At 33.1% G+C, this 27,939-nt stretch overlaps 1 protein-coding gene across 1 annotated transcript; it reads right to left on the bottom strand.

Moving 5' to 3' along the window:
* Window positions 1-1,094: 1,094 nt before the first annotated feature.
* Window positions 1,095-27,838, bottom strand: LOC140047197 (protein O-mannosyl-transferase 1-like). The gene is made up of 18 exons (XM_072092064.1): window positions 27,574-27,838; window positions 27,284-27,476; window positions 26,867-27,021; window positions 26,365-26,511; window positions 21,023-21,131; window positions 18,264-18,329; window positions 8,834-8,927; window positions 8,530-8,685; window positions 7,883-8,103; window positions 7,561-7,653; window positions 7,264-7,360; window positions 6,796-6,888; window positions 6,386-6,500; window positions 6,117-6,220; window positions 5,441-5,557; window positions 5,027-5,153; window positions 4,033-4,210; window positions 1,095-3,876 (listed from the first exon to the last, which is right to left on the bottom strand). Exons 2-18 carry the CDS (start codon window positions 27,466-27,468, stop codon window positions 3,699-3,701), a joined length of 2,235 nt encoding a protein of 744 aa, XP_071948165.1. The 5' UTR covers window positions 27,469-27,476; window positions 27,574-27,838; the 3' UTR covers window positions 1,095-3,698.
* Between the last annotated feature and the right edge of the window lie 101 nt (window positions 27,839-27,939).

The following is a 27,939-nucleotide window of genomic DNA, read 5'->3' as shown; positions in this document are numbered from 1 at the left end:
ATTAATACTAATGACAACAAATTCTCAACAAAAACAAGACCACTTTGCGGAAACCGAGGTTCTTATGAACTGTTCATAATCGATCCGTTATCCGCCGCAATCATCAACTATTAGGTGAAGGGGGGAGGGGGATACAGAAGCCTTGATAAAACAATAAAAACATGTAGCGTACATTTATATCATGAAGGATATTATATGATAGGAGGGCTAAATTAATATCAACAACCACCTTTCGTTGCCGTGTAAGTAGATGAATGTACGTATTAAGCTTAGGGTCCCCCACTAGGACGTAACGCAAGGACGTAAGCGCAACGCAAGCGCTTTGACCAATGACAAGTGACAGTTCGAATAATCCATCGCATGTGATTGGGCAGATTACGTCCTAGTGGGAACGAAGCTTTTACAATCCAAACTTGGACCTATCGTTGCCGTGTAAATAGACGAATGAGCAGTAATATTCACGAGGTGTTTTTCTCCGAAACATTGAGTACCAAAGCTTTTTAGATTTAGTTGTCTACACTATCAAACTTTATGTGACAAAAAATGTGATGTGCCCATTATATGGACACGATCATGTCATATCAGTACCATATTTAAGCATATCCTTACGATATATGAACACACATCACACTTTTTTTGTCAAACTGATTTGTTAGTGTAGTCAGAGCTTTGAAGCATGAAGCTAACAAGATTATAATTCACACTATCGCGTTAGGGAATATTGACGGTTAATAATCAGTAATTTGATCATGTTACTTTTTTTATTCAAGTTGTCTCACCTTTATATTCAATTAAGCAGAAACTTAAAACGCACATTCTGTATCTTTTTCGATACGTCTTATATTTACCAGAGATCAGTTACATGTATTATCATTACTTATTTTATTATTATTTCCGTTCGTCTCATAAAAGTTTATTAGTAGGTCGTATTATATCAACATCCTCAAAACCTGACAAGTTTTAAATTAGAAATACATAACATTTGAAAGCAGAAACCCAGGATTTAAGATGACCATAATAAAAGAAGATGCCTAGATAAACCCAACCATCCGAAAACATTTCTCATTTAATATAAACCAGTTTTATGTTAGCTAGGGACTTTCTTAATGGTCGCACAAATTCTATAAAAAAAAAGCAGGTCCGCAGTTTTCTAGTTACACTATATATACACACTATAATATGTTCTAAGTATTGAAAGCAAAATTTTTCCAAAATTGCGATTTTACAAGAGAGTACCAATACAAGAAAGAAAATTACGATCATTATTTATTTGTTATACACTAAAGCTCTGTCTACATTATGAAACTTTGTGACAAAAATGTGATGTGTCTATATATGGATATGATGATGTCATATCACTACCATATTTGGGCACTTTTTTGTCAAACTATTTTGATAGTGTAGACATAGTTTTAGGCTTACATTGTTATAATGAAACGCCTCAAGTACAACTCGAATATATCACAAACAAATTCTCTGGTACTACACATCCGGAAGGGAACGAGACTTGCACACTTATTAAAATTATGCTCTATCTACACTATTAAACTTTATGTGACAAAAAAAAAATGTGATGTGCCCATATATGGACACGATGATGTCATATCATTACCGTATTTGGGCACATGATACCTTTTTTGTCACATAAAGTTTGATAGTGTAGACAAAGCATTAGAATAACATTACTACTTAATGTATTCACATTTTCGCACTTTAAATTTTTAATGTATAACATCTTTAATGTTACTCGCATTCATACCTGTTAGTCATCATAAAATTCAAATTAATGTAAACAAAATGAAGATACTTTATGTTTACATAAACACATACATAATGAGAATACTAGTAATGTAAAAATATTCTACATGAATTAGATATTCAAGTTCAAAGATGTTTCAAGTGAAAACAATCAAAATCAGGTTAATATAGTCACATGACATAACGACCTGCCCGAGGATACGTACATATAAACGACATGTTAAATAGTTCACGTACAAATAAATGATAAATTAATGAGGTTGCATACATATTAAAGAAAGATTAACGAGGTTATGCACATATTAATGATAGATTATTAGTAATTTAGCTTAAGAACAATTGCAATCTGTCAATTGTTATGTTTATTACCAACTTTATTACCTTTGTTTGCTTCGAAAACTGTTAATTCGGCTAAAAAGTTGGCTAAATTGCAATATAAAACACACGTTTGTAGATGATCCTATACAACGAAAAGTTCTTATACCGTCTCTTGAAGGAGCTCTCTCGCTTATCATATTATTAACCGCTCTTAAACAACGACTGTATGTTCTCTGTGTACAACTGCAGAGAGGACATTACTCATTACTAATGTCTATGATGTCAAGTGATAAATAATACCCAAATGAAATCTTCCCAAATACTTTCCATTATTTACTCGTATATCATGATCGCAAGATGAGGTTTAGCAGCGACAAGTTCCATCAATGCAGAAAATAAATCTATTTGTTCAACAAAACAACCACAGGGCAATCGGTGTGATGCAATTTGGCATGCTATGCACTGCATACTGAATAACATTAATGAATACATCAAAAAGAAACCTGTAATATGCACCATTAGTTATTTATTAATTTAAATAGTTCTTAACCAATATATAATGGAAATGTATACATACTTGTATTGGTACATGTCAGAGCAATTTAAACCTATTTGTGTCGAGTGCCTCTATGCTAATACATCTGACTTGCTCTAAAAGAATAAAATGATTTAATATTGTTTATTTCAGAATAATCGGTGGATAGATTTTAAGTTCTGGTAGTTAACAGTAGTTGGTGTTAATTCCTTACTTTTTATTAGTTAAGTTCTACTCAGTTAATATCAGTGTTCTACTCAGTTAATATCAGTGTTCTACTCAGTTAATATCAGTGTTCTACTCAGTTGCACCTTGTTAATGTATTCGCTTATTATAGGAGTTCTACTCAATTGGTTTCAGTGTTCAACTCGGTTAGTATCAGTGTTCTACTCAGTTGCATCTTGTATTTGTACTCGCTTATTAAAAGAGTTCTACTCAATTGGTTTCAGTGTTCAACTCGGTTAATATCAGTGTTCTCCTCAGTTGCATCTTGTATTTGTACTCGCTTATTAAAAGAGTTCTACTCAATTGGTTTCAGTGTTCAACTCGGTTAATTTCAGTGTTCTCCTCAATTGCATCTTGTATTTTTGTACTTGCTTATTATAAGAATTCTACTTGGTTGTTTCTCAGTGTAGTACTTGGTTAATACAGTATATATTGCAGGTGTACTCCTGTTCTACTCAATTACTTTCACTGTTTTACTCGGTTAATATCATAGTTCTACTCGATTTCTTCTCATAGTAATTGTACTCAATTGCTTCTTGGATTTCTACTCAGTTGCTTCTGAGTGGTACTCAGTTATTGTAAGAGTTCTACTCAATTACATTCACTGCTTTACTCAGTTAATATCATTGTTCTACTTAGTTTCTTCTCAGATTACTACTCGGTTGCTTCTCGTAAGTGTTTTATTAAGTTGCTGAGTTACAACTCAGTTGCTATTACTAAGTTGCTTTCACAGTTTTAGTCAAGTTCTCATAGAGTTCTACTCAATTTCTGACTCAAAATTAATACCGACTAGAACAGATTCTTTTCAATCAGCATCATCTTCTCTCTTTTCCTGTCACATACAAGTTCAATAATCTTTTTCTCATACTTTATTTCGAATCAAAAAGTTCCAAGTGTCTAACCATTGTAATGAATGTAGCTCAGACATACTTAGTGATCTATCACCAAATGTCAAAGGTCGGAAACTTAAATATGTAATAAATACTGATGTACACCAAACTGCTAGAAGCGACAGGAACACGTTTCTTAAGTTTGATGACCTGAAACAGAAGTACAGTAATTGATGAGGGTAGTGTATGTTGTATTTTAGATGACTGGAAAACATTTGCAAAAATCTAAAAACTATTTGTTATAACTATGTTTTAATTTTTAATACAGTATTTATCAAAATAAATGTTTAATTTGTTCTTAATTACCTTAGAACATGACTGTATATAACTTCAATGGTAACGGCCAACAGAATGATTTTGAAGATGAGCGCCGATAGATAATGGTGAATAAACAATGTCCTCTCCATAAGAAAGAAGGGAAGATAATGTATCAGCCAACCACCAAAAAGAAGCAACGAACTCTGTAACAATCGCTCCCATTCATCTACAAGAAAAATAAACAAAATTAATGGTAGAACAAGTCTTCTCGGATAAGGACTATAAACCGTAGTCCCAATGTACACATCTAGCTCATGTGCATTTTAAAAAACCTACTACATCTTACACAGCCACTGATCATAACTGGGCCCTCTTGGAGACAGTTTTTGACTGAAGAGGTCTTCCAGTATAAACAAACAAAAAAAGAAATAGTGAGATGCTTTTTAGGTTTTTTTTGGAGTGACAGGCAACTTAAATTTTTATTCAGCCAAACAATCTGCCAACTGATATTAAAGCTCTGTCTACACTATCAAACTAGTTTGACAAAACAGGGGTGATGTGCCCAAATATGGTGGTGATATACCCAAACATGGTAGTGATATGACATCATCATGTCCATATGGGGCACATAACTTTTTTTTCACATAAAGTTTGTAGTAGTATACAAAGCTTTAAAAGCATTAATCTGATTGCAGTTTTATGAATTCAAGACAAAAGCATCATGGCTCAGGTTTCTTTACACAATCAATCTCAAGATACAGTTGTATAATGTTACATACATGTAGGCCATCTACTGTCATTTCACAGGCTTCTATATCAACTTTTTTACATCTTAAACTTGATACAAGTTAATGATTTATGACAATCTCTTGTAACCATGTAGATATTATAAACAATAGAGGGCGAACTACAAAGTTACACAATATGGATCTACCCAAAATGGGCATCATTTCTGTTTACAAATTTCTTAGTACAGCTAACTCTCCCAAATATATCGGAAACCTTTGGGCTGTATTCAGAATGTGTTAACCGAATATCATACCATCGTTCAAATCCTGACACTGTCTTCTTTGTCTAACGACAAAAATGAGAACGCTGGCGACAAACACAGGAATAGCGAGTGAGGCCGTCCACCAAATCACAGCATTACCAAGGAAGTGGATTTGAGCCTGTAACCAAGTACAAATATATAAATAATTTTATTGAATTACATCAATCAATAGTTTCATTTTTAAAGCAGCATTCCAACGATCATTGCAAAAAAAATCAGAAAAAGTGAGTTTTAGATTTAAAACTGTCCAAAGATTTTGAGTTTCTAATATGTAAAGGCAGATTGATCCAGAGCCTATACCCGGTAGTACTGAAAGTTCCAATCTCCGCAGCTATCTCCTTGGAATGTGCAAGAGCATAAATAATGCATATTCTCAATATAATTTGTATTACAGTTTATGCTTACGTTTGATTGGCTGTCCATCCAATAGGCCACACCCCTTTCCATAAGTAGCCACTCCAGTGGATTTGAACTATACTCATGTTCTTTGATGACATTCTTATTGGCCGCTAGCATCTTCCACTAACAATACAAAAGTTTCTTAGTAACATTTATAGTCTGCTACAAGTTAGTGTTAATAAACAAGAATATTTCTTACAAAAAACGCTGCTCGCTTATTGTTATTGCTAAGGTCAAGTCTGGGGGTCACTTCATCAAGCCTAGATACTTCAAGTATCCTATTACAAACAAAAACTTCAATGAACTGTGACAGTGAATTATAGTAATATCATGGGACTCATAAATACCAGAAATGCTTTGGGATTTGTCATCAGACTCTTTTCCCAGCCGTTTTTTGGATTCAACAGGTGGTACCTATAAATTATAGTCGAGTTTCCATTTTAACAAAAATGTCAAAGTGTAGTACTATACTGCTGCTTGATTTCATCTAATGAATGAGTCATCTCGTGTGACGTAGCGGGCTAGAGCAGCAGCGTGAAAATACAGTTGATTAAGCTCCTTCAGATTATAAGCTCTATCTACACTGTCAAACTTATGTGACAAAGAAATGTGATGTCCCCATATATGGACACGATGATGTCATATCACTACCATATTTGGGCACATCACACTGTTTGTATACCTGTAACTCTAAGAACTTCTGCCACATACTCAGTTCCTTGTCTGGAATTCCATACCCTTCTTCTGGTCCAACTTCCACACCTTCTCCTTCTGCCTCTTTGTATACTAAATGTAGAAATAACGTTACACAATCATCAAGATATCCATTCATTCATTTCAAAATGTTAATTGGTATTTTATTTTTATTTAGATTGATTGATATAACTCGATGGTTAACAAGTTTGCCTACTAGCGCCAGGAGCCAGGGTTCAAATCAAAGTCTGTACTTACATCTAGTGTATTTGTGTTCTTCCACATTCCACACAGTGGCCTCTTGACCTATGACCCTATCTGCTGCCACCTCAAATTGGTTGAATCCCCAATCAGGAAGTTGGGAACCAGTAACCTAGAAAACAAAAATAAAGATGCAAAAAACTATAGAATATTTAACATTATGGTAGAAAGTATAGGAAATACCTAAAATAACTTTTACATCCCTGTCACATCACTAAGGTTTTTGGAACTGTTAATATGCTTTAACTGAATTTCTATAAATTCCAAAACTATTGTCATTAATTTGTGATAATAATTAATATTGAAGAAACTCAAATTGCAGGAAAGAGACATTTTTGATCCACAAGACTGAATGAAATCCTGCAGATTATAATTAATTTAGAATTAATATATGACAGAAATCAAACCTTTACAGCACATGAAGTGTTCATATGTACAAGTCTAATCTGAGATTTAATGGTCTTCCAAATACTGCCCTCAGTTTCACGATTCACAATATCCTGAAGAAAATAAACAATTAGACAAAAGTTTTTATACATTGTCAATGAACAGAGCTCGCCATTTTGAACTATACAATTAAACTTAAATTTTTTTACAATTTTTTTAAAACATATTTAATGAGGGTGATCCATCCAGCACTTGCTGATCATTAGGGACACATAGTTTGTCGGTTCAATTCAATTTTCAATTCAATTTACATAAAAAACACAGTATAATACAAGAGTTATGCTTACATAAAGATCAGTTTGTGAGAAAAAAATTAGGTGACAATAACAATAAAGCACAAACAAACAAATTGGTATAAAATTGTATTTGTTGGTCTCTACTTATAATATACTGTACAATCATCAATAACGTAATATGTAATTATTTACCACTTTCCATAGATTTTGTGCAGGATATGAAATGTTGTAGTCAATATAGCAGGACACTTCCATGCAATATGGCGACATAGGAGCAGCAACATCATGGCTAAACAAATTCAACAAAAGAATATTATATTTAAATCTCCAGTGTTTTGGATACATTTAAACCACTGGTTGTGTTGAGGAGGGCGAATCTCCCCTCTATTTTCCCCTCTATTTACCCTTTATTCATACATGACATGCATTGATGATTAATCCATAGCAACAAACATAATTTCCTGATAGATTATCTACATGTTATCTCACCTGTTTAATGTTCTACCCGAGATTCCATGAACCAGTTGAATGACATCACCATGCCTGATAACACGGGGCTTGTTTTCCACAATCAGACTTGTGCTAAAGAGAATGGCAATACAACATATTATGTCATCGACCTCTGTTAATACAGTAATACACATCAAACACATAGTTCTGTATGTGTTGAAGCCCCCATGACAACCCATGGGTAATCACACACACAAGACAGCCAACATTACAGTCCAGAATTATTGAAAGTGTAGACCGGTTATGATATTCTATCAAAATCGCTATCATAATTAAAATTCAATTATTCACAATAAATTACCTTTGTGGATCTTTTACAAGCCACCAATTATTGATATCCTTAAACGAGTAACATGTGACCTGCTGCTGAGCGCTACTTCCGCGTCCGTCGGCGTAACGCATTGGATACGTATGAGGGTGAGAATGCAACCAGCATGTTCTTCCATGTGTAGGTCGTAAAGTGACCTGTGACCCAAATGCAATCTCTAATGGCTGACCTTTTGTAATGGATGACAAACCGCCCTGCAAATAAAAAGGTCAACATACATTAATACAAGACAAATAAAGATTACACCTACACTCTACAATAAAACCTGAAAACTACATAATTTTCGAGTTGTATTCTCCCTTCAAAGGGGAAAAGGCATATGTCAATTTATTCAGGTCACAAAATAGACTATAGAAACTTCCCCAAAAATCAATAGTTTCAAATTCATGTTTGATATTTTAAGTGAGTACAGATGTAGAGTCTAGTGAGGGGGTTGGTGTCAAAGTGTTGAGGGTGAATGGTAAAGGTTTTTGGGGTGGGTGCTCCTTTCATATTAGCCTAGGTGGAACGCTTTAAAATAAGTTTTAAGCTTGGTGTAAGACATTGATGAAGGTCTACTTTTACACACCAATAGCCTACTTATAATAAATATCATAATACTACTAAATTAATAAGCTGACCTGAAGTGTGGCCTGAAAAGCACTGGTCATCCAATCATCATGAGGTCCACTGCGGTTCAAAATGGTCAAATGTACAAAGAAAATACTAATGTATATAATGACAGGCACGATGATTATTAGTCCAACATGACAACCAAACTGGTACAGTAGATCCCTCTAAAAAATAAATGAGTTTAATTAATATTTAATTATTAAAAAACGTGATCAAAAAACAACAGTAAGCACATACATAAACACTTAAACATACAATTTGATTTAACAAATCTTGCAATGCTATGTGTAAAATCATCATAAATTATCTTACCAATTGTAAGGATTTATCTGCTATTAGCCTCCAAAGGTCCAGACTGACCGATGCCATCACAATCAGGACTGTAAAGATACCATTATATTTCACACTGAAAGGCAAGACAAGTAGTAGTCATTTTACATCCATTCTACAAAGCAATTTTTTGTTATTTTTTTTCTCATTTTATTTTTCATTATATATCAATGTTATTGAAAGAATGCAATAAATAATTCATGTTTAAAATAATTGTTTTATAGTCATAGTCGTTATTTGTCCATTTAAAAATTAACAGAAATTTGTTTTGAAAACTGGAATGTTCTTTGTGGACTGCGTTAAAAAAAATTGGACATTTGGAAATTCTGAAAATATTCTGTACTTTCCAAAAGTTATTTACTAACCTTTACAATAGGAATAACTGTCATTTGTACAGTCTGAGTAATAATATGTATTTGTCACCTCATGGTATATAATACTTATATAGCATAATACTAAATGTTGCCTTATTTGGGTTGCAAATTGTGTACAACAATTTCAATTGTGTACAGAATTTAAAAATCCAATCTTATTTAATATTGGTAAAATTGCGTGAGAGATAGCAATCATGAATTGATAATGGACGGTACTATCATGTGATCAGGTACCAATAAATTATATACTGTATAGTATCAGACTGTTAAGTTCTATAAAACACAAAGTTTTGCATTATGATAAATGGAAAATTATCTAGAGAATTTTAGAGCGTTGTTGGATCTTTCCTGGGAGATTACTTATTTGGACTTAATTAATCTTAAGTTACATAATAATTTTATTGATCGGACTGATTCCTTTCATAACTCTGTCTTTAACTTTTTTGTTAGACATTTCAGATATAAACCTTTTTACGCATAACCTTAAGAAATATCTATATCTAATATCAGGTGCAGGTCAAGTCGGCCCCAAACCGTCTCGGCCAAAGTCAAGTCGGCCCCCCCACGTCAAGTCGGCCCCAAGTCAACTCGGCCTCAAGTCAACTCGGCCTCACGTCAACTCGGCCAAAAACTAATCGGCCACAATAAAGTATGGAACGCAAAAAGTGCTTAATATTATTACGATTCTTACTATCCACGTTTTAAAAAAAATGAAGAAATAAAAAATATAATATCATATAAAAAAATGAACTCATTGCCGATATGAATAGAAGTACCCGCGTGTTACAAAAAACACGTGCAGGTACCGTATTTTAGGAAATCGAAGACGGAGGCCTACGTTCCACCATTTGGCCATAGAAAAAATGATCGTACATCGTTTTTGTGCATGATTTGCGTTTTTAAAAAAGGGGAATCCCCCAGTCAGCGAAAACACGTAGCACCAGTTGTAGATATCGAAAAAGCTGGCAAACGCGCAGGGAGGCTCACAAACGAAATTTTATTAAACGTAAATAAAGGAAAGTTGGTGAAATCATTCCTATTTTTTTTGCTAAATATATTATTGTCTAAATAATAATATTCATTAAAAGTCAGAATTATTCATAGTTAAAAAATTGTGAAGAAATATTATTTTATCAATCCCCTTCATTTGCACTTTTTGCGTTCCATACTTCAACGGGGCCGAGTTGACCGATTATTTTTTGGCCGAGTTGACATGAGGCCGAGTTGACTTGAGGCCGAGTTGACTTGAGGCCGAGTTGACTTGAGGCCGAGTTGACTTTGGCCGAGACGGTTTAGGGCCGACTTGGATCGAAACCCTAATATCAACCTGTTTTAAATTATATATATATATATAATATTTTTAATCTCTTAGGTCTTTCTTTTTAAATTAATACTATTTTATATAAATGCAATTGCAGAATGTTAACGTTTTATTATTATAGGGATTCATGTTTTTTATGTGTTATTCATTTTATGTAAGTATTTCTATGTGGAGAGCCTCTCGGTGGTTATTTTTATTTATAACTTTTAGGTGATCGTGCCTCATTGATTACTTTTGTACTGTTTTATGTCTTACTTTGTACTGTATTTGGCGAAATAAATGATATGATATGATATAATAACAAATCCCGATGGAGCATGGTTTGTTCGAATATAGACCTCTGCATCAAAAAATTGGGACCAATAGGAATGGTCAATGTCAAATTAACAAGTGCAATGATGTTCAACAAAACTATCATTAATGTAAGGTTTTTCCCGAAAAATATTAATCGCTTTAAACAAGAAAGAATTTCTTTCTTACATTCTTTTTAAATCCAGGTGCCTCTTAGATGACAAAAAGAAATCCTGTGAAGAATTGAAAACGCATGGAATCTATATATAAATTTACGTAAGGGCAAAATTCGATAAATCGGGCCTTACTTCTAGAATTTTTACTCGATGGTATATAAAGTTGGTTCGTACTTTCGGTACTGATTTTAACCACCTGATGTAACCCTGTTTACTAATTAAATTAAGTTAGATAATTAGTTATTGACGATTAAAACGAATTTAGGTTCAACGATTTGCCCCAAATAGGGGTGTTTTCCGATCGTATACACTGTCTAATGGATGTCCATCTTGAAAAATACCCGCCACAAAAATGCGAGGAGGCTTCGCATTTTCCTATCTTCTCCTACGATAATTGTTTTTAATAGCTGAAAACTGGTTGAACAGCTAGAGTACAGCATCATAATATTGAAGACAGGCCGATTTTCTTTAAAAAAATACTATTTTAATAGATTTAATATACGATTATACAAATGTATTGATTTGCGATGAATGGAACATCCCAATCTCTCAGTCTGCCAGAGTTTGGTTTAACACAAGTAGGTAAATTTATGAGCCCTTGGTTTAACACATATGGTAGGTAAATATATGGGCCCTTTGAGAATAAACTTGCAATACTTTGACAATACTGTAAATACCTATTAACTATTTTTGGTCCTCATTTGAATCGAACATTTCTTACTGTGAATGTTCGTACTGTTAGATGTAATATAAAAATATATACAAATAAACTTTATTACTGAGATTGTGGATAGGCTCTACTGTTAGATATATAAACACATTATTATATACAAATAAACTTTATACTGACAGTTCCTTCTCAACGTTTGTATTAATTAATAATTACCAATAATAAACGTCGTAGTGGTGTAACGTGATATGTACTTTAATATTTCAATCGATTATGACAGTGACAGTTTTAACAAAGTATTAAATCGCAAATGTTTTACTGTATTTAGAGGTATATTATTTATAGGCCTATAAAACATGAACAAAATACTTTGTTACTGAGTGGATAAAGAATATATTTAAAAATTGTTCCTCTTTGTACCTATCCGCTTTCCCATCCCTCAACCCTAATGTTACATACAAAACACAAATTGGGTTTCTTTAAATGAGTCCAAATCAAAAATTTGGACTCATTTTGTGATAAGTTTCTCCTTCGGAAGTAATTCCCAGGGTGATAATTTTAGCTACATAAATCATCGTGTCTATTTATTCGTTTCTGTAAACGACAATGTATTGTAGTCCTGCGGTACGTACATTTGAAATCGCCAGTTTTGTTACGCTGAAATTACTGTTTATTCGAGAACCATCTGTGGGCACGACCTAGATGGTACGCGAGCGAAGCGAGCGTACCATTTAGTTGTATAAATTGGCGCAGTAGTAGTAAACAGGAAGTAAAGTTTGTTATTCAACATTTTGAGTTATTTACAGTAGGTTTTTTGCCAAACATTCCAACCCTAGTTGAAATGGAATTTTCAAAGCAGGAAATTTTATTGAACATTATTGGATATCAGCCCAGAATATCAAAAATCTATTGACAACTTAATATTTTTTAATTGTTTCCATTGAAATCCTATAATTAGAAATCCTGTAAACTCCATAAAAGCAACGTAATTGCCAATTTTAGAAATGAATATCATATAAAAAGTTCCAAAATATATATATACTAGCAGAACCCGTGCTCCACATGGTCTTTTTCTGCCTTGGGCAAGTATAAAAAAAGTGCACTCTGATAAAAGTACTTTGACCTTCACTTTAAAATATAAGTAGGCTAAAAAATTAAAGCAATAGTGGATATGGAGCTTTAGACTTTACTTTTGACTGTTCAGACTTTACGAAAATTATTTTTTTTTTGTTCATTTACATTTTTTTTCATGTTTTTTTATATTTTTCAATTTTTTTTGTGCGAGGTTTCGTATCTTTTTTGCTAGTTTTGTAATTACATTGTGGTCTAGTTTTGATTTTTAGCTTTAAGCGGTGATACTTTTTACACATGTCACGGATTCGAACTCGAACATACTAAGCATTGATATCAATGGCTGTGATTACGAAAGTTATTCTGTTCAAAGAATAGGTGTAATTAATTAAAACTTCGCACAGTCTTTTTCTGTCCTATGTGGTTACATACTTTGCATGGACAAGTATATTAAAAGCGCACTCTGATAAAAGTGCGAAAATACAGAAAAAAAAAGGTTTAACATAAATCGATTGAAAAATACATGTCATTGCTGCGGAAACATGAATTGTTAAGTTGTTTTTTTTTAAATATTAATATGAAATAATAAAACTACAGCTGCTTACGGACACAAAAAGTGTCAGAAATTAAATTTTTTGGGTGTTAATATTTTGTCGAATCACGACACCCATTTGGATTCATTTTATTTGTGTGTATGTTTTCTTTTTAGTTCATTTTCATTTTTTTTTCATGGTTTTTTATATTTTGCATTTTTTTTTGTAGGTTTCGTATCTTTTTTGCTACAAGTTTTGTAATTACATTGTGGTCTACTTTTGATTTTTAGCTTTAATCGGTGATACTTTTTTTTTTTTAATCTTTTGTGGTTAACTACCACCTTTATTCAACAATTACAGAATCTCATATATATATATTTGCATTATTTTCTGCATATTTTTTTTGTTATGTTATCTATTACAAAATATATTGCATGTTTAATGAAAAAAGTTGTTTAGTTATGAAACGTTTGTTAACTTATTTATCATAATTTGTGTATCTTTCAGTTTATATATTTGTATTTGATTTGCCCTTTAGGGAAATGGTTAACAGTAGTATACCAGGCTGTCACAAGAAATGGCACTAACAAAATTGAAACATATGTTGGACTGACAGAAAATACATTTAAGTGTAGATACAATGGGCATACAAGCTCATTCTGTAATAAAAAGTATAAAAATAGTACAGCGCTTAGCTAACATGTTTGGAAACTAAAGATGACAACATTAAATATAATATTAAATGGCGAGTATTAGCCAAATGTAAGCCTTATTCCAATATAAGTAAACGCTGCAAACTATGTCTGCAAGAGAAATATTTCATTATATTTAAGCCTGATATTTGCTCTCTTAGTCCAAGAAACGAATTATTTAGCACATGCAGACACAGAAGAAAATTCTTATTGAGATATAAAGGTTACTAATTAAAGACACCTATTGATGAATAGAACGGTTGAATATACAACTATTGCTCTGTCGCTTGCATATATTAACTATAAACAGTCTCTTCTAATTACTTTACTCAGAGCCTAACACTTGAAGATTGAGCAGGTATTTTATCTCTCTCATGAAACAGTTTGTAGTGTTAATAAATATGTTGAATTATTAACCTGAGTCTTGATTTTTTCATTCATATTTGTATATGTATATAATATCAATACATTCACACGTATATATATAGAAATACATACTACATATATCAAACATATATATACATACACATACCCACACAATATATACACATATGCATAAAATTAACATTAAAACCAAGAACGATAAAAAATATACACAAATATAATACATTAGACCTATATACATGGGCATAAAAAAACCTATAAAAACTGTCAAGTAATAAAATGGAAATGTATATACACAAATTAAAAGTATAATATACGTATACATACAGACAATATACTTTATTTCCATTAAAGTTTACTGAACAAATTCTGACAGTTTTTCTTTGACGTTAGCCCATTTTTTTCTAGCATTGATAATGTTACATGCGTATTCAATCTTAATTAAATTAAAAAGTTCTATTCTGTATAGGTTCCATATCGTACTTTGTACATTTTCGTTTTTCAACGTTATTTTATATGTTATACATGATTTATATATTGAAAAACAAAAAACAGAAATTAATTCATTGATGAGTTTGCTATTTGTATTTCCAGTGACTATATTAGTCCAACTTGAAAAGTTGTGTTGTGTATAATAATTACACATGTTGCGGATTGACCTTGAACGTACTAAGCATTGATATCAATGGCCACGGCGTTTTACCCACTCACATGGCGGTACACAACAGAGGAGGTTGCGTAGTTTATACAGTGACATAACATGGTCGCTGAGACCTCAAATTACTGCTATTTTTTTGCCTTTTTTGAGTGTTTTTCCTTAAAATTCAGGAAAGTGTATCGTTCAGTGGTTTTGGAGGAGATACGTAAAATACGCGAAAAATTTAGTAGCATTAATATATAGATTATGTATATATAATTTGTAAATTTTAAGCTGGGACATCTGGCTTGCGAACAGTGGCGTAACACAGAGGCCTGAGCCCCCTTGGAAAAACCTCCTTTTTAGATTTTTTCGACATATCGGAATGCCTGTTTTTTCCTCTGGGCACTGCTCATAGGCCCCCATAAGCTCTGGGCCGCTGATACAAAGCTGGCCATCAGCTTGTCAACATCTTTTAGCTAAAGATCGGGGACGAGCATGCATTGTCCATGGACTTTGCACAAATTATTTTATTTTTACAGTGCTTTATGAAGTGGAATAATTGTGTATTTTGCTTCTTAATAATCACCTTTTTTGGTATGTTACCTGCACTTTTGAATTTAAAAAGCAATAATATTTGGATTGTAAAAACATCCAACCCGCATGACGCCAGCATTATCAAACATTGAAAATTCAATTAAAAAAGGAATGCGAGTATAATAGTACACGGTCTGTAGCTAACGTGGTATGTATACTCATTTATAGCTATTATAGATAGACTTATTAGAAAAATCTTTTTAAAATAAATAAATTTCCTTTGAAATCACCATATTTGGTAATTTCCCAAAAAATTTGAAAACTACAAAAAAGTTAGTTTATTTGTTATTATTATTTGAGCATTTTTATTATGCAGGCAAACAATCGTGATCTCGCCTGGATATTTTTAGAAACACTAATCATCATAAATTATTTTCATTGGCTGTTCACAGCTTTCTAATAACCAATCAGAAACCAAAGATATGTTGAGTATCAGTATATAAATCAGATACTTTGATGATGCACTTCACATTCTGAACACCGATTTCGGCGCTTCGCATTCTGAACACCAATTCCGGCGCTTCACATTCTGAACACCTATTCCGGCGCTTCACATTCTGAACACCGATTCCGACGCTTCACATTCTGAACACCTATTCCGGCGCTTCACATTCTGAACACCGATTCCAATTCTGAACACCGATTCCGACTCTTCACATTCTGAACACCGATTCCGACGCTTCATATTCTGAACACCGATTCCGGCGCTTCACACTTTGAACACCGATTCCGATTCTGAACACTGATTCCGACTCTTCACATTCTGAACACCGATTCCGACGCTTCATATTCTGAACACCGATTCCGGGACGCTTCACATTCTGAACACAGATTCCGACGCCTCACATCACGCAACAATGGCCGAGCAACACCCAGCAACATTGCTTTTGAGAAATTTGGTTGAATGTTCAATTTGCAACAATCAAATAGAAAATCCTAGACATCTTCAGTGTGGTCATCCATTTTGCAGTAAATGCCTACAAAAAAAGGCTCAAGGAGGAATGCTAAATATAGTATGTCCTATCTGCAATAAGGTAACCCATACTGATACCGAAAAGGGTATTGGAAGACTTACAATCGGTTCTCAGTCTCTTGAAGCAAAGAAAGTCTTAGACGAAGTTAACGAACGTGGCTTCAATATCAAATATCCGATGTGCCATAATAAAGTTGCAAATCACTGGTGTGAAAACTGCATGGAACTAATATGCATCGATTGCAGAGAAAAGGACTCACATAAAGACCACGACATAAGTGAGGCAAGTATCAAGTATGGTTATCAAAAATATGAAAAAGAACATATGACCTGTAATATAATACGTAAAGAAGCGAAGGAAATGAAACAAATAGTAATGACATTTGAAAAATTCATTGGTAAGGGATTAATCAAGAAGATAAGATTTTCCTATTCAAAAGAGGTAAAAGATGCAAAGGCACTGTTGAAAAAGCAAAAAGATAGAAAATGGTATGAACTTTTAGAAGGTGCTTAGACAGCTGAAAATGATCCAATTTATATTTCAACTACTAGCAAAAAATTGAAATGTAATCTGGTGGACAACATAAAAATGACAATAAATACAGACTTGGGGGCAAGCCTAAAGCGTAGACAGAGGAAGAAGCGGTGGAAGTGGTGAACTTTAATTAAAATTAACATTTTCCTCCATGATATTCACAGATGACATCAAGAAAGCACCTTAATACAATTTTAATATTAGGCTTGAAATGTATCAAATACTGTGTAGTGTTATTTGAGAACTGTTATTTTGTTTCTTAGAAAAAATCAACTCTATTAGTGTTTTAATCTTATTGTTTCCGATAGAGTAGGGATTGAACTGTACAATTATTTTTATTCAATCTAATTTTTAAAATTTTAAATTATGTACATAAATGTAATACTCCCATTTTTCATTTGGTGTTATTTTGTGACGTTTGTAGTGTATTCATAGTGTAAATTTAATGTAGTGGTTAAGTTTGATATGTAACTGGAAAGACGTTAACATTATTAGTCCAACATAATGAGATATTAAACACTTAAATGTACTTTGTTAATTTCAAATATTATAATATGTAATGGTGTATACTGAAGTGTAATCAAGAACGTGTAAAAAAACTAATTAAATAATGCTTATTAATATTAACTATGTACAGGGCAAAAAAGAATTCAGTCAGATTATTGTCTAATTGCCTAATATACTAATAATAATATATATACAGTACTAATATTTTTTGATTTGTTTGAAATTGAAATAAGGAAATAAAATCAGTAGATTTCTATTTGTAGTGTTATTCATTTCTGGCTCTGAACTGACAGCTAAAGTAGTAATAATGTTGTATTTGGACTCCTAGATCAACAATCTCCCATTGTTAGCAGATTTAGACAAATACAGGTACTACGACAGTAACAGTGAACAGGGGAGCTGGATATTGCTTAGAAATACTACGTAACTAATATTTTGTTCAGGCTTTTGAATGTTATGCCATAGAGGGAGGTGGTCACATAAGGAGGTTCAACGGTAATTAGCTTTTTCATGGACCACTAGAGGGCCACATCACTTTCAAAAAGTTAAAACAGAAACTACAGAGGGCATACATTACTCCACTTATATATTGTAGGGTCTTTTGCCTTTACTAAAACTGGCTTAGAGTGGTAGGATTTCCATTGTGCTTACCTGATACAACACGCCATTGACAGACCGGTGGAGGCAAGCCAGAACCACCAGGCTAAAGAGTACGACCTGAAAAAGAAAACTATATAATAAATGATCAATACCAGGAAAGAATAAAACCAATAAGGTTGATGTCGTATGTTAAGGCAGGGCATCGTTTATCATACCTAAAGATCCAACAACATCGGCAATGATTCGAGGCCGACTCACTCCTAGTTCTGGTGGTAGAACGAGTCTTCTCGGATAAGGACTATAAACCGTAGGTCCAGTGTACACAGTTATAACCTGTGTGCACTTTAAAGAACCCAGTTTGTTTGTTTCTTTATTTCCATTCACAATAAAAAACATAAACATACATAAATATTCATTACAAAAATGAAAGAATGGAAACCCCCTGTTACAAAACAGTATATAAATATGAAAAAAGGCACAAGGGCATAGGCAAACAAGATGTTACTTTTAAGAAAAAAAATGCAAACACTCCTTTTTTTTCATTTTAACAACAAAAAACAGATAGTTTTCTCAGAGAGTAATTTTCTCAGAGAGTACAAACTTAATGATTTTTGAGTGGTTCTTTTAAATTGTGTGTTTTTGTCTGGTATATTTATCGTGGACAGCTGAGCATGAAATGAAATTATTTTGAACAATCGCTGGGAGTAAGTTATGAAAAGCTTTATGCATTAGAGAAACGGTATATAGTTTTATTAAATTATAAAGATCAAGAGTTTTAAAAAAATAAAAAATTGGTTTACTTGGACTGGTGTACTATGGGGACTTTCATAACAAGTCTGAGTGCCTTTTTTGTAATATGTATAAACAATTTAAATTAGTTTTAAAGGTATTACCCCAGACTTCACAACAATATGTAAAATCAGGCAAAACTAATGAATTATATAATTTAAATAGTTCATTATTTAAGAAGAGTAGGGGGTTATCTGGTGAACTGGTTCACAAAATTACCACTTATCTGATAGGACAGTGATTAATTTACTATTGGTAATCCTCAGCCACATTGCCTAAAGACATAAAATAAAAAATAAAAATGTCAAGGAGGGAAAAAGTATAAAAATAGCAATGAATGGATAGAAGTGGTGGGGTGGGAAGGAACACAGGAGGGATAATATAATGGGGATAGAATATAATGATGTAGATGTGCGAGGTTCAATAAATAATTTGTATGCTGTAAAAAAGGGATCAAACCTATGCAAAATTTCGCTAATTACTAGCTGCATTATGGGAGTATGTTTCCATACATTTGATGATAAAAAAAAATGACTGGTAATAATGTGAAGCGCCTAGAAACTGCAATAAACACTATATAAGAACAAATATTATTATTATTAATCCAGCATACAGATTGATCACAATTAATGTATTTACCTGTGTTTCTGTTGTTTGAACTTGAGTAATGATAACACAGACATAACATTGAAGAACAACAGCATAGAATATTGTATTTACCTGTGTTTCTGTTGTTTGAATTTGAGTAATGATAACACAGAGAGAACATTAAAGAACAACAGCATAGAATATTGTATTTACCTGTGTTTCTGTTGTTTGAACTTGAGTAATGATAACACAGACATAACATTGAAGAACAACAGTATAGAATATTGTATTTACCTGTGTTTCTGTTGTTTGAACTTGAGTAATGATAACACAGACATAACATTGAAGAACAACAGCATAGAATATTGTATTTACCTGTGTTTCTGTTGTTTGAATTTGAGTAATGATAACACAGAGAGAACATTGAAGAACAACAGCATAGAATATTGTATTTACCTGTGTTTCTGTTGTTTGAATTTGAGTAATGATAACACAGACATAACATTGAAGAACAACAGCATAGAATATTGTATTTACCTGTGTTTCTGTTGTTTGAATTTGAGTAATGATAACACAGAGAGAACATTGAAGAACAACAGCATAGAATATTGTATTTACCTGTGTTTCTGTTGTTTGAATTTGAGTAATGATAACACAGACATAACATTGAAGAACAACAGCATAGAATATTGTATTTACCTGTGTTTCTGTTGTTTGAATTTGAGTAATGATAACACAGAGAGAACATTGAAGAACAACAGCATAGAATATTGTATTTACCTGTGTTTCTGTTGTTTGAATTTGAGTAATGATAACACAGAGAGAACATTAAAGAACAACAGCATAGAATATTGTATTTACCTGTGTTTCTGTTGTTTGAATTTGACTAATGATAACACAGAGAGAACATTAAAGAACAACAGCATAGAATATTGTATTTACCTGTGTTTCTGTTGTTTGAACTTGAGTAATGATAACACAGATAAGAGAGAACATTAAAGAACAACAGCATAGAATATTGTATTTACCTGTGTTTCTGTTGTTTGAATTTGAGTAATGATAACACAGAGAAAACATTGAAGAACAACAGCATAGAATATTGTATTTACCTGTGTTTCTGTTGTTTGAATTTGAGTAATGATAACACAGAGAGAACATTAAAGAACAACAGCATAGAATATTGTATTAACCTGTGTTTCTGTTGTTTGAATTTGAGTAATGATAACACAGACATAACATTGAAGAACAACAGCATAGAATATTGTATTTACCTGTGTTTCTGTTGTTTGAATTTGAGTAATGATAACACAGAGAGAACATTGAAGAACAACAGCATAGAATATTGTATTTACCTGTGTTTCTGTTGTTTGAATTTGAGTAATGATAACACAGAGAGAACATTAAAGAACAACAGCATAGAATATTGTATTTACCTGTGTTTCTGTTGTTTGAATTTGAGTAATGATAACACAGAGAGAACATTGAAGAACAACAGCATAGAATCAATCAATATAAACCGTGACTGTATTATCAACGTGTTTTCTGAAACAACAAGAAGATGATGTCAGAAGAAGAGTCAATAGAAAAAGAGTTTCAGTATCTGTCACACACAATTTCAGTTACCATCATGTTTCTATTTCAGGGTTGGTGTTATAAAATAACATGTAATTTACAACCTACTATGCTGAATTAAAAACTTATTAATAATCAACACAAAATCTCCTGTCTGTCAATACTGCATGAAAAGTACAGGGTCATGTATACATATTAGTGGGGTGCCTTAGGGTCAAAAACGTTACACGGATGACAAAGTTTTCAAATTTTGCACATATGTTCACTTGGACATACAGATTAAAAAAATCACTGTAGCCAAGAAAAAAAATGTATTTTATGACCATATTTGGAGTATTTTCAAAATGGCCACCAAAACAAAATGATGGTCCATATCTTAGTAACCGGTAGGGGTACAGAGTTCATTTTAGTGTTAAATTGCTTAGAACACATATGTTTCTATTCACTCTAATACAACATTTTATTAGAAAATGGCCGGAATCATCATTTCCGGAATTGTGACCTTTGACCCTAGTATGGTCATATCTCGATAACTACTGACAGTAGAAACATGAGGTTGGTCTTAAAATATTCACAATATACATGTTAGTATTTGGTCTAACGAACTATTTTTCCCAAAAGTGACTGGAAATCATAATATTGACCTTTGACCCGATAACCTCAAATTTCGTTACCGAATGCGCATAACATCAAAATATTGGGCTTAAATTGTCAAAAATGTATATTTTTGTATTAATTAAGGTAATGACTGAATTTGTCAATTGACCAGAAGTAATTATATTAACTTTTGACTTAAATTTTGTTTTATATCACTACAACTAACTTCAGTGTTATAGAGAAGCAGTGCCTTTTCGACATAATCTATTTTTTAACATTCCAAAGACCAGTTAAAATAAATCACAATATTTGTTATAATAGTTTCTATTTGAGAATAATAAATACTAATAATAACAATGATTTCATTATTTAAGGTCCATAGAACCCCTTTTATATACAATCAATTACTATAGTATTACCTAGACAAAGATTTCCCTCCAAAATGAGTATTCATAAAATCCGGCATTCTGATTGGCTAAAAGTTTATGAAGTCAAACGTGTTGACAGGTGGATAATTGCCAAGTGGTAAGTATTTTTATGCTTATAAAGCAGTTGTTGATTTCAAACAAGTGTTTTTATTAAATATATATATTGATTTACCACTTTAAAGCATTAGGTTACCATTAATTTACTTTCTTGTTTCTTTTAAGCATTTAAATTGAATATCAATTAGGCTAGGCTAACACAGGCTCGTTGCTAGGCATACCTCCACGGCGAAAACGACTGTGGCAATGCAAAGCGGATGCCTCTCATAGGCCTAGCAAATGCTTAGTTACAGGGAGTCCCAAGTGTAGTTTTGTGAAAAATTATATTGCAATTACACATCATTATTAAATTTAACTTTAAATAATTTAAATAATTACAATTTTTTTTAATAACTTTAAATAATTGATGTAGGCTATAGGTTTAGGACCAATAGGTACAGGAATTGCTTCTTACACGTATTTTGGTTAAAACATGAATGATAGAAAATGAATAAAAGAAAAACATTCATATTTATTTTTTAACTATCAGGATTGTTATTTGTTTAAGTTTACTCTATATATTTCACAGAATTTATGTTCGAGACACTAGCCCTATGACTAGACTAGGTGTAAGTAAACACTTACAATGGACTGGTCAAGATGCATTATATGCCAGTCTGTTACATCGGAAAGTTTAAGGTGTCCACAAAAACGAGGAAACATTAATGCTAGATGTGTGTACGAAGCGTTTTTAAACAATGTAGACGGCTTTAAGCAACTACAAGCTTCACCACTTTCATTAGAATATGGAGACCATGGTACACCGGAGGCTTTTATTAAAAACGGTGCCTCGTGGCATCATTCTTGCCATTTGAAGTTCAACAACACTAAGCTGGAAAGGTTAAGAAAACATCAAGTAAAAGAAAACATAGATACGAAAGAGCGGTCTTCAAAAAGACAGAAAGTTGCAAGTCCTAGCAGAAATAACTGTATTTTCTGCAAAAAAGATACATTTCAAAAGCTTCATGAATACTCAAATGTGTCACTGACAAAAATACTTCGAAGAATGGCGACAAAAATGAATGATTTTGATCTTCTTGCTACTATTTCGAATGGTGATTTAGTAGCTATTGCAGCAAAATACCACATGGATTGTTTGACGCAATTTAGAAATCGATATAGAAAACATCAAAGCAATACTTTGTCTTTTTCTAAAACAGAAAGAGATCGTGTGAAAGGCAGAGTGTTTGCAGAATTGGTTTCTTATGTAGAGGGATTAGTAGAAGAGGGAACATTGTTATTTCAATTATCACATTTACATTCTTGGTTTGAAGATCGTCTTCATCAATTTGGAGAGAATATATCATTTAATAAAACGCGCTTGAAAGAAATCCTTCTACAACATTTCGAAACCATGGGCCTACATGAGCATTTTGATGGATACAAATGTGTTTTAATTTTTGAAGAGGCCATATATCAAATGTGGAAAGATGTGCATCGTACAGTATGAAGAAGAAGCGCTGTTGTTTGCAAAGGTTGCAAAAATCTGCAGAGAAGATATTTTTCAAATGACTGATGGTTTTCAGTTCAAAGGGGCATTTCCTCCTCGTTGCCAAGAGATGGTATCACCAAGTTTAAAAATGCTGATAGCTATGATTTTATATGGGCCAAACACGAAGGAGCACGTTGACAATTCACAGACATGCCTTACAATATCCCAATTGATTTCTTATAACTCCAAGAAGAAGGTAAGAGAAGAAACTGGTAGGCCTACTGAGCGTCATAACCTAAACCGAGAACCACCTCTACCAATTTACATTGGGATGCTTATTCACACCAATACCAGAAGTAAGCATCAACTACAAACGAATCCTTCAACTTGAGGAATCTCTAACTTACTCGATGTGTAAGCAGTTCAAGACTGATGATATTGTGTGTCCGTCTAATCTTCGGAAAGGTTTGGCAGTAATTGGAGCATTAGACAATTTAGACTATAATCCTTCTTCTACCACAGCACAAGGATCATTTCATGGGACTGGAATTAGCATAGTCCAACAGCCATCAGCTGATAACCTAGGAATACGCAGAGAGGCAGCAACTTTACAGTTTGAGAACTGAAACTGTGGGTTGCATTCGGCACTGGTAATCACTTCTGTTACTATAACATCAACAACATGTGTAGACATCTAGGTGAAAGCATGGCATGCGCCCTTCCACTTTTCCATGCTTTTTCAGGTTGTGACACTACATCCTCATTTTTCGGTAAGAGTAAGAAGAGTGCTTGGAAAGCATGGAAATCATTTCCAGAGGCAACAGAGGCATTTCTTTCCATGTACAGACATCCTTTTCAACAAGTTGACTGTCTTTCTCTCAACTTCAAACATATTGAGCGGCTCACTATTCTTCTATACAACAAAAGCAGCATATCATTATCAGTAAATGAAGCCCGTCGAAATATGTTTTCACAGAAGAACAAGGATATTGCTCATGTTCCACCCACCCAGGTAATTAAAATTGAATGGTTGGAATACAATTAAACTTATACTTAGTGCATACTTTTTTTTATTCAACTAAACAGCATTGTTTGTACATTATATTACATTTATATTGTAGGATGCATTACTTCAACATGTGAAAAGAGCCATATATCAAGGAGGTATATGGACCACTTGTCAGAATGCTGAACCAACTATTCCTACTCCAGAAGATTGGGGTTGGACATTAGAAGACACACATTGGAAGCCAGTTTGGATGACTAAACCAGAAGCAGCCAAGGCCTGCAATGAACTTATCAAATGTGGCTGCAAATCTGACCGTGGTTGTGTGACTTGCAAATGTGCCAAATCCAACCTCCCTTGTACAGAACTGTGCAGCTGCAAATGTCCCAGATAATATTACTCGTAATTGAATACAGACGATCCGTGTCAGAATTTATTATTTCTAAGACATAGTTAATACTTATTATTATTATTTATTTATTTTATTTTTTAATAACTGAGGTTTGAAATATAAAATGAAGAAGTGTAAACTGTAAATATAATACACTGCAAAACAGTTATATTAATTTATTGAAGCTTACAACTTGCAGAAAATAATCTGGAAATGTAATCACGCATAGTAAAATGTAACATTCCTCTACACATAACCAGGTAGGCCATATCTCTAGATACAACAATCTGAATCATTCTAAACAAACATATCATATGAAAAAGTAATTGTTTAAATTTGTTGAGAAAACAATGTATTGCGTGAAAAATAAGTGTTTGACGATTTACTGCCAATGTTGTAGTGATATAAAACAAAATTTAAGTCAAAAGTTAATATCATTACTTCTGGTCAATTGACAAATTCAGTCATTACCTTAATTAATACAAAAATATACATTTTTGACAATTTAAGCCCAATATTTTGATGTTATGCGCATTCGGTAACGAAATTTGAGGTTATCGGGTCAAAGGTCAATATTATGATTTCCAGTCACTTTTGGGAAAAATAGTTCGTTAGACCAAATACTAACATGTATATTGTGAATATTTTAAGACCAACCTCATGTTTCTACTGTCAGTAGTTATCGAGATATGACCATACTAGGGTCAAAGGTCACAATTCCGGAAATGATGATTCCGGCCATTTTCTAATAAAATGTTGTATTAGAGTGAATAGAAACATATGTGTTCTAAGCAATTTAACACTAAAATGAACTCTGTACCCCTACCGGTTACTAAGATATGGACCATCATTTTGTTTTGGCGGCCATTTTGAAAATACTCCAAATATGGTCATAAAATACATTTTTTTTCTTGGCTACAGTGATTTTTTTAATCTGTATGTCCAAGTGAACATATGTGCAAAATTTGAAAACTTTGTCATCCGTGTAACGTTTTTGACCATTTTTTCCCACTATATTATTCTATCTCCTATACAGTATAGAAAAGGTATAAAAAGGGCTTCACCTTTTTATATATTGAGGGCTCAGTACTACACAAATCAAATCTTGCAATGAATAAAATGTTACATGAATTTGAAGAACAGGAGTATCTTGTGTTACAGGTTATTGCCTATTCAATTAACAATTAGATTATCTTTAAAAATGATATATCTAAACTGGATAAAGAATAATGATAATGGCCAGGCATACTTACCAAATACAACAAGAAATGCAGCCAGTGTAGCAGCACCATGTGAGTACCCAACAGCTAGCACCAACTGGTATACAGCAGGGATGAGAAGACTACCAAATATGGCAGGAAGCAATCTAAGATGCCACACTGGTATGGATGGTGGATATGCTGCAAGAAAGGCAAACATGTATTATATCATAAAAACAATAGACAATGTTATCCACCCTGCTCCTCCGCACCTAGTTGACTGAAATGGGTACCGGTATGTAAAAAGTGCTGAGAATGTCATTCAGACTCATTTATGAGGGACTGGTACCCACTACAAACATGCACAATACAGTGTGGTCTGGCCTAAATGCTAAGTGTAGATAGGCCAACAATAATAATATACCAATCTTTATGTTCTCAAAATACATCAGTAGGGGGGAAAAATCTTTGTCGAAAAGCATACGTTTGTTTGAAGGAATGAGTGTTGGTGCCATGATACATTTGGTTTTAGTGTTTTTTATAAATAGTTTTGTACCTTCACCAATTTTATCAAAAAGAAAGTTTCCGTCAAAACCAGAGATGTAGGCCGTGAGTGCAAACAGAAGTTTCCCCAGTGGAGGATGGACATCGAAGAAGAAGATCCTGTTGATGTACAGACTTGTAAATTGACCAAAATGTACTTCATCGAATCTGCAAAGATAAAAGTAACGATAATATTCAATGCTTGGATATATACAACACGTAAATGTAATGGAAAATGAGGAGGGCAAAAGGGGGTAATGTAAAATGTTGTAGTCAAAACACCACATTATTTTCATCAAGAATAGTAGAGTAGTAACAATTTTATTCTCAAATAAAATTAAATGAATCCTCAACTAAACTACAGATAAATGTAATAATTTAAATAATAAATGTTTGCTTTGCTATAGACAAACAACCAACCAAAACTTACACTACTCCTCGTGGGTTTTCAATGCCAACAATCCTCAACCAAGCTGCTAAGATAGTAAAGAAAACTAAAACAACATTCACTTTTACGTTGAATGTTAAGTATGGTTCTGAACTGATGAATGAACCTCTGATGATGGCGACATCCTTGGTTCCATCTTCATTCTCTTTCTTCACTTGCTCCATCATTGTTGAACCTAATTAATAATCATATAAAGTTAATCTTTTGCTATTGTACTTTCGCACCTTATCCATCGAGTTTAAGCTTAACTAACCCAATTTAAAAATACTCACCCGCTACTGCGTGAACTGACCCAGTCTTACAAGGGGAACTAACTCTTCTTTATGCCCAGTTAGGTGCGAAAGTACAGTCAGTGGAGTCTCTGGGCCTAGATAGAAAAGAGGAGAGGATTGGAACAGAGCGCGGCCGCTACGCCCTACTAAGGCCTATTAGTATAAAAATCGGTTTAGGAATGTACATTCTATTATTAGAAAACATTGCTAGGCGTCTAGGCTACCCACACGTATCTCGGATTCCCAGTATCCCTACCGTTCGGTTCCTCCGTTCCCCCAAAGAATATATATCACAAGAATGAGTATTCCGCGATTTTTGCATGAGAAATTTGTAACAGAGAGCTCCAGAGAGTGATGCCCGCCCTC

Source organism: Antedon mediterranea, chromosome 4 (genome assembly GCF_964355755.1).
Source record: "Antedon mediterranea chromosome 4, ecAntMedi1.1, whole genome shotgun sequence".
NCBI lineage: Eukaryota > Metazoa > Echinodermata > Crinoidea > Comatulida > Antedonidae > Antedon > Antedon mediterranea.
This window is presented reverse-complemented; position numbering and strand designations above follow the sequence as displayed.

What these genes read in the sequence shown, in the direction of transcription:
- LOC140047197 (XM_072092064.1), bottom strand. Translation starts at nt 27,468, where the DNA reads ATGATGGAGCAAGTGAAGAAAGAGAATGAAGATGGAACCAAGGATGTC. An exon ending in TCGGGTAGAACATTAAACAG is followed by an intron (nt 7,361 to 7,560) that starts GTGAGATAACAT and finishes GAATTTGTTTAG; the next exon opens with CCATGATGTTGCTGCTCCTA. An exon ending in ATATACAGTCATGTTCTAAG is followed by an intron (nt 3,877 to 4,032) that starts GTAATTAAGAAC and finishes CTTCTGTTTCAG; the next exon opens with GTCATCAAACTTAAGAAACG.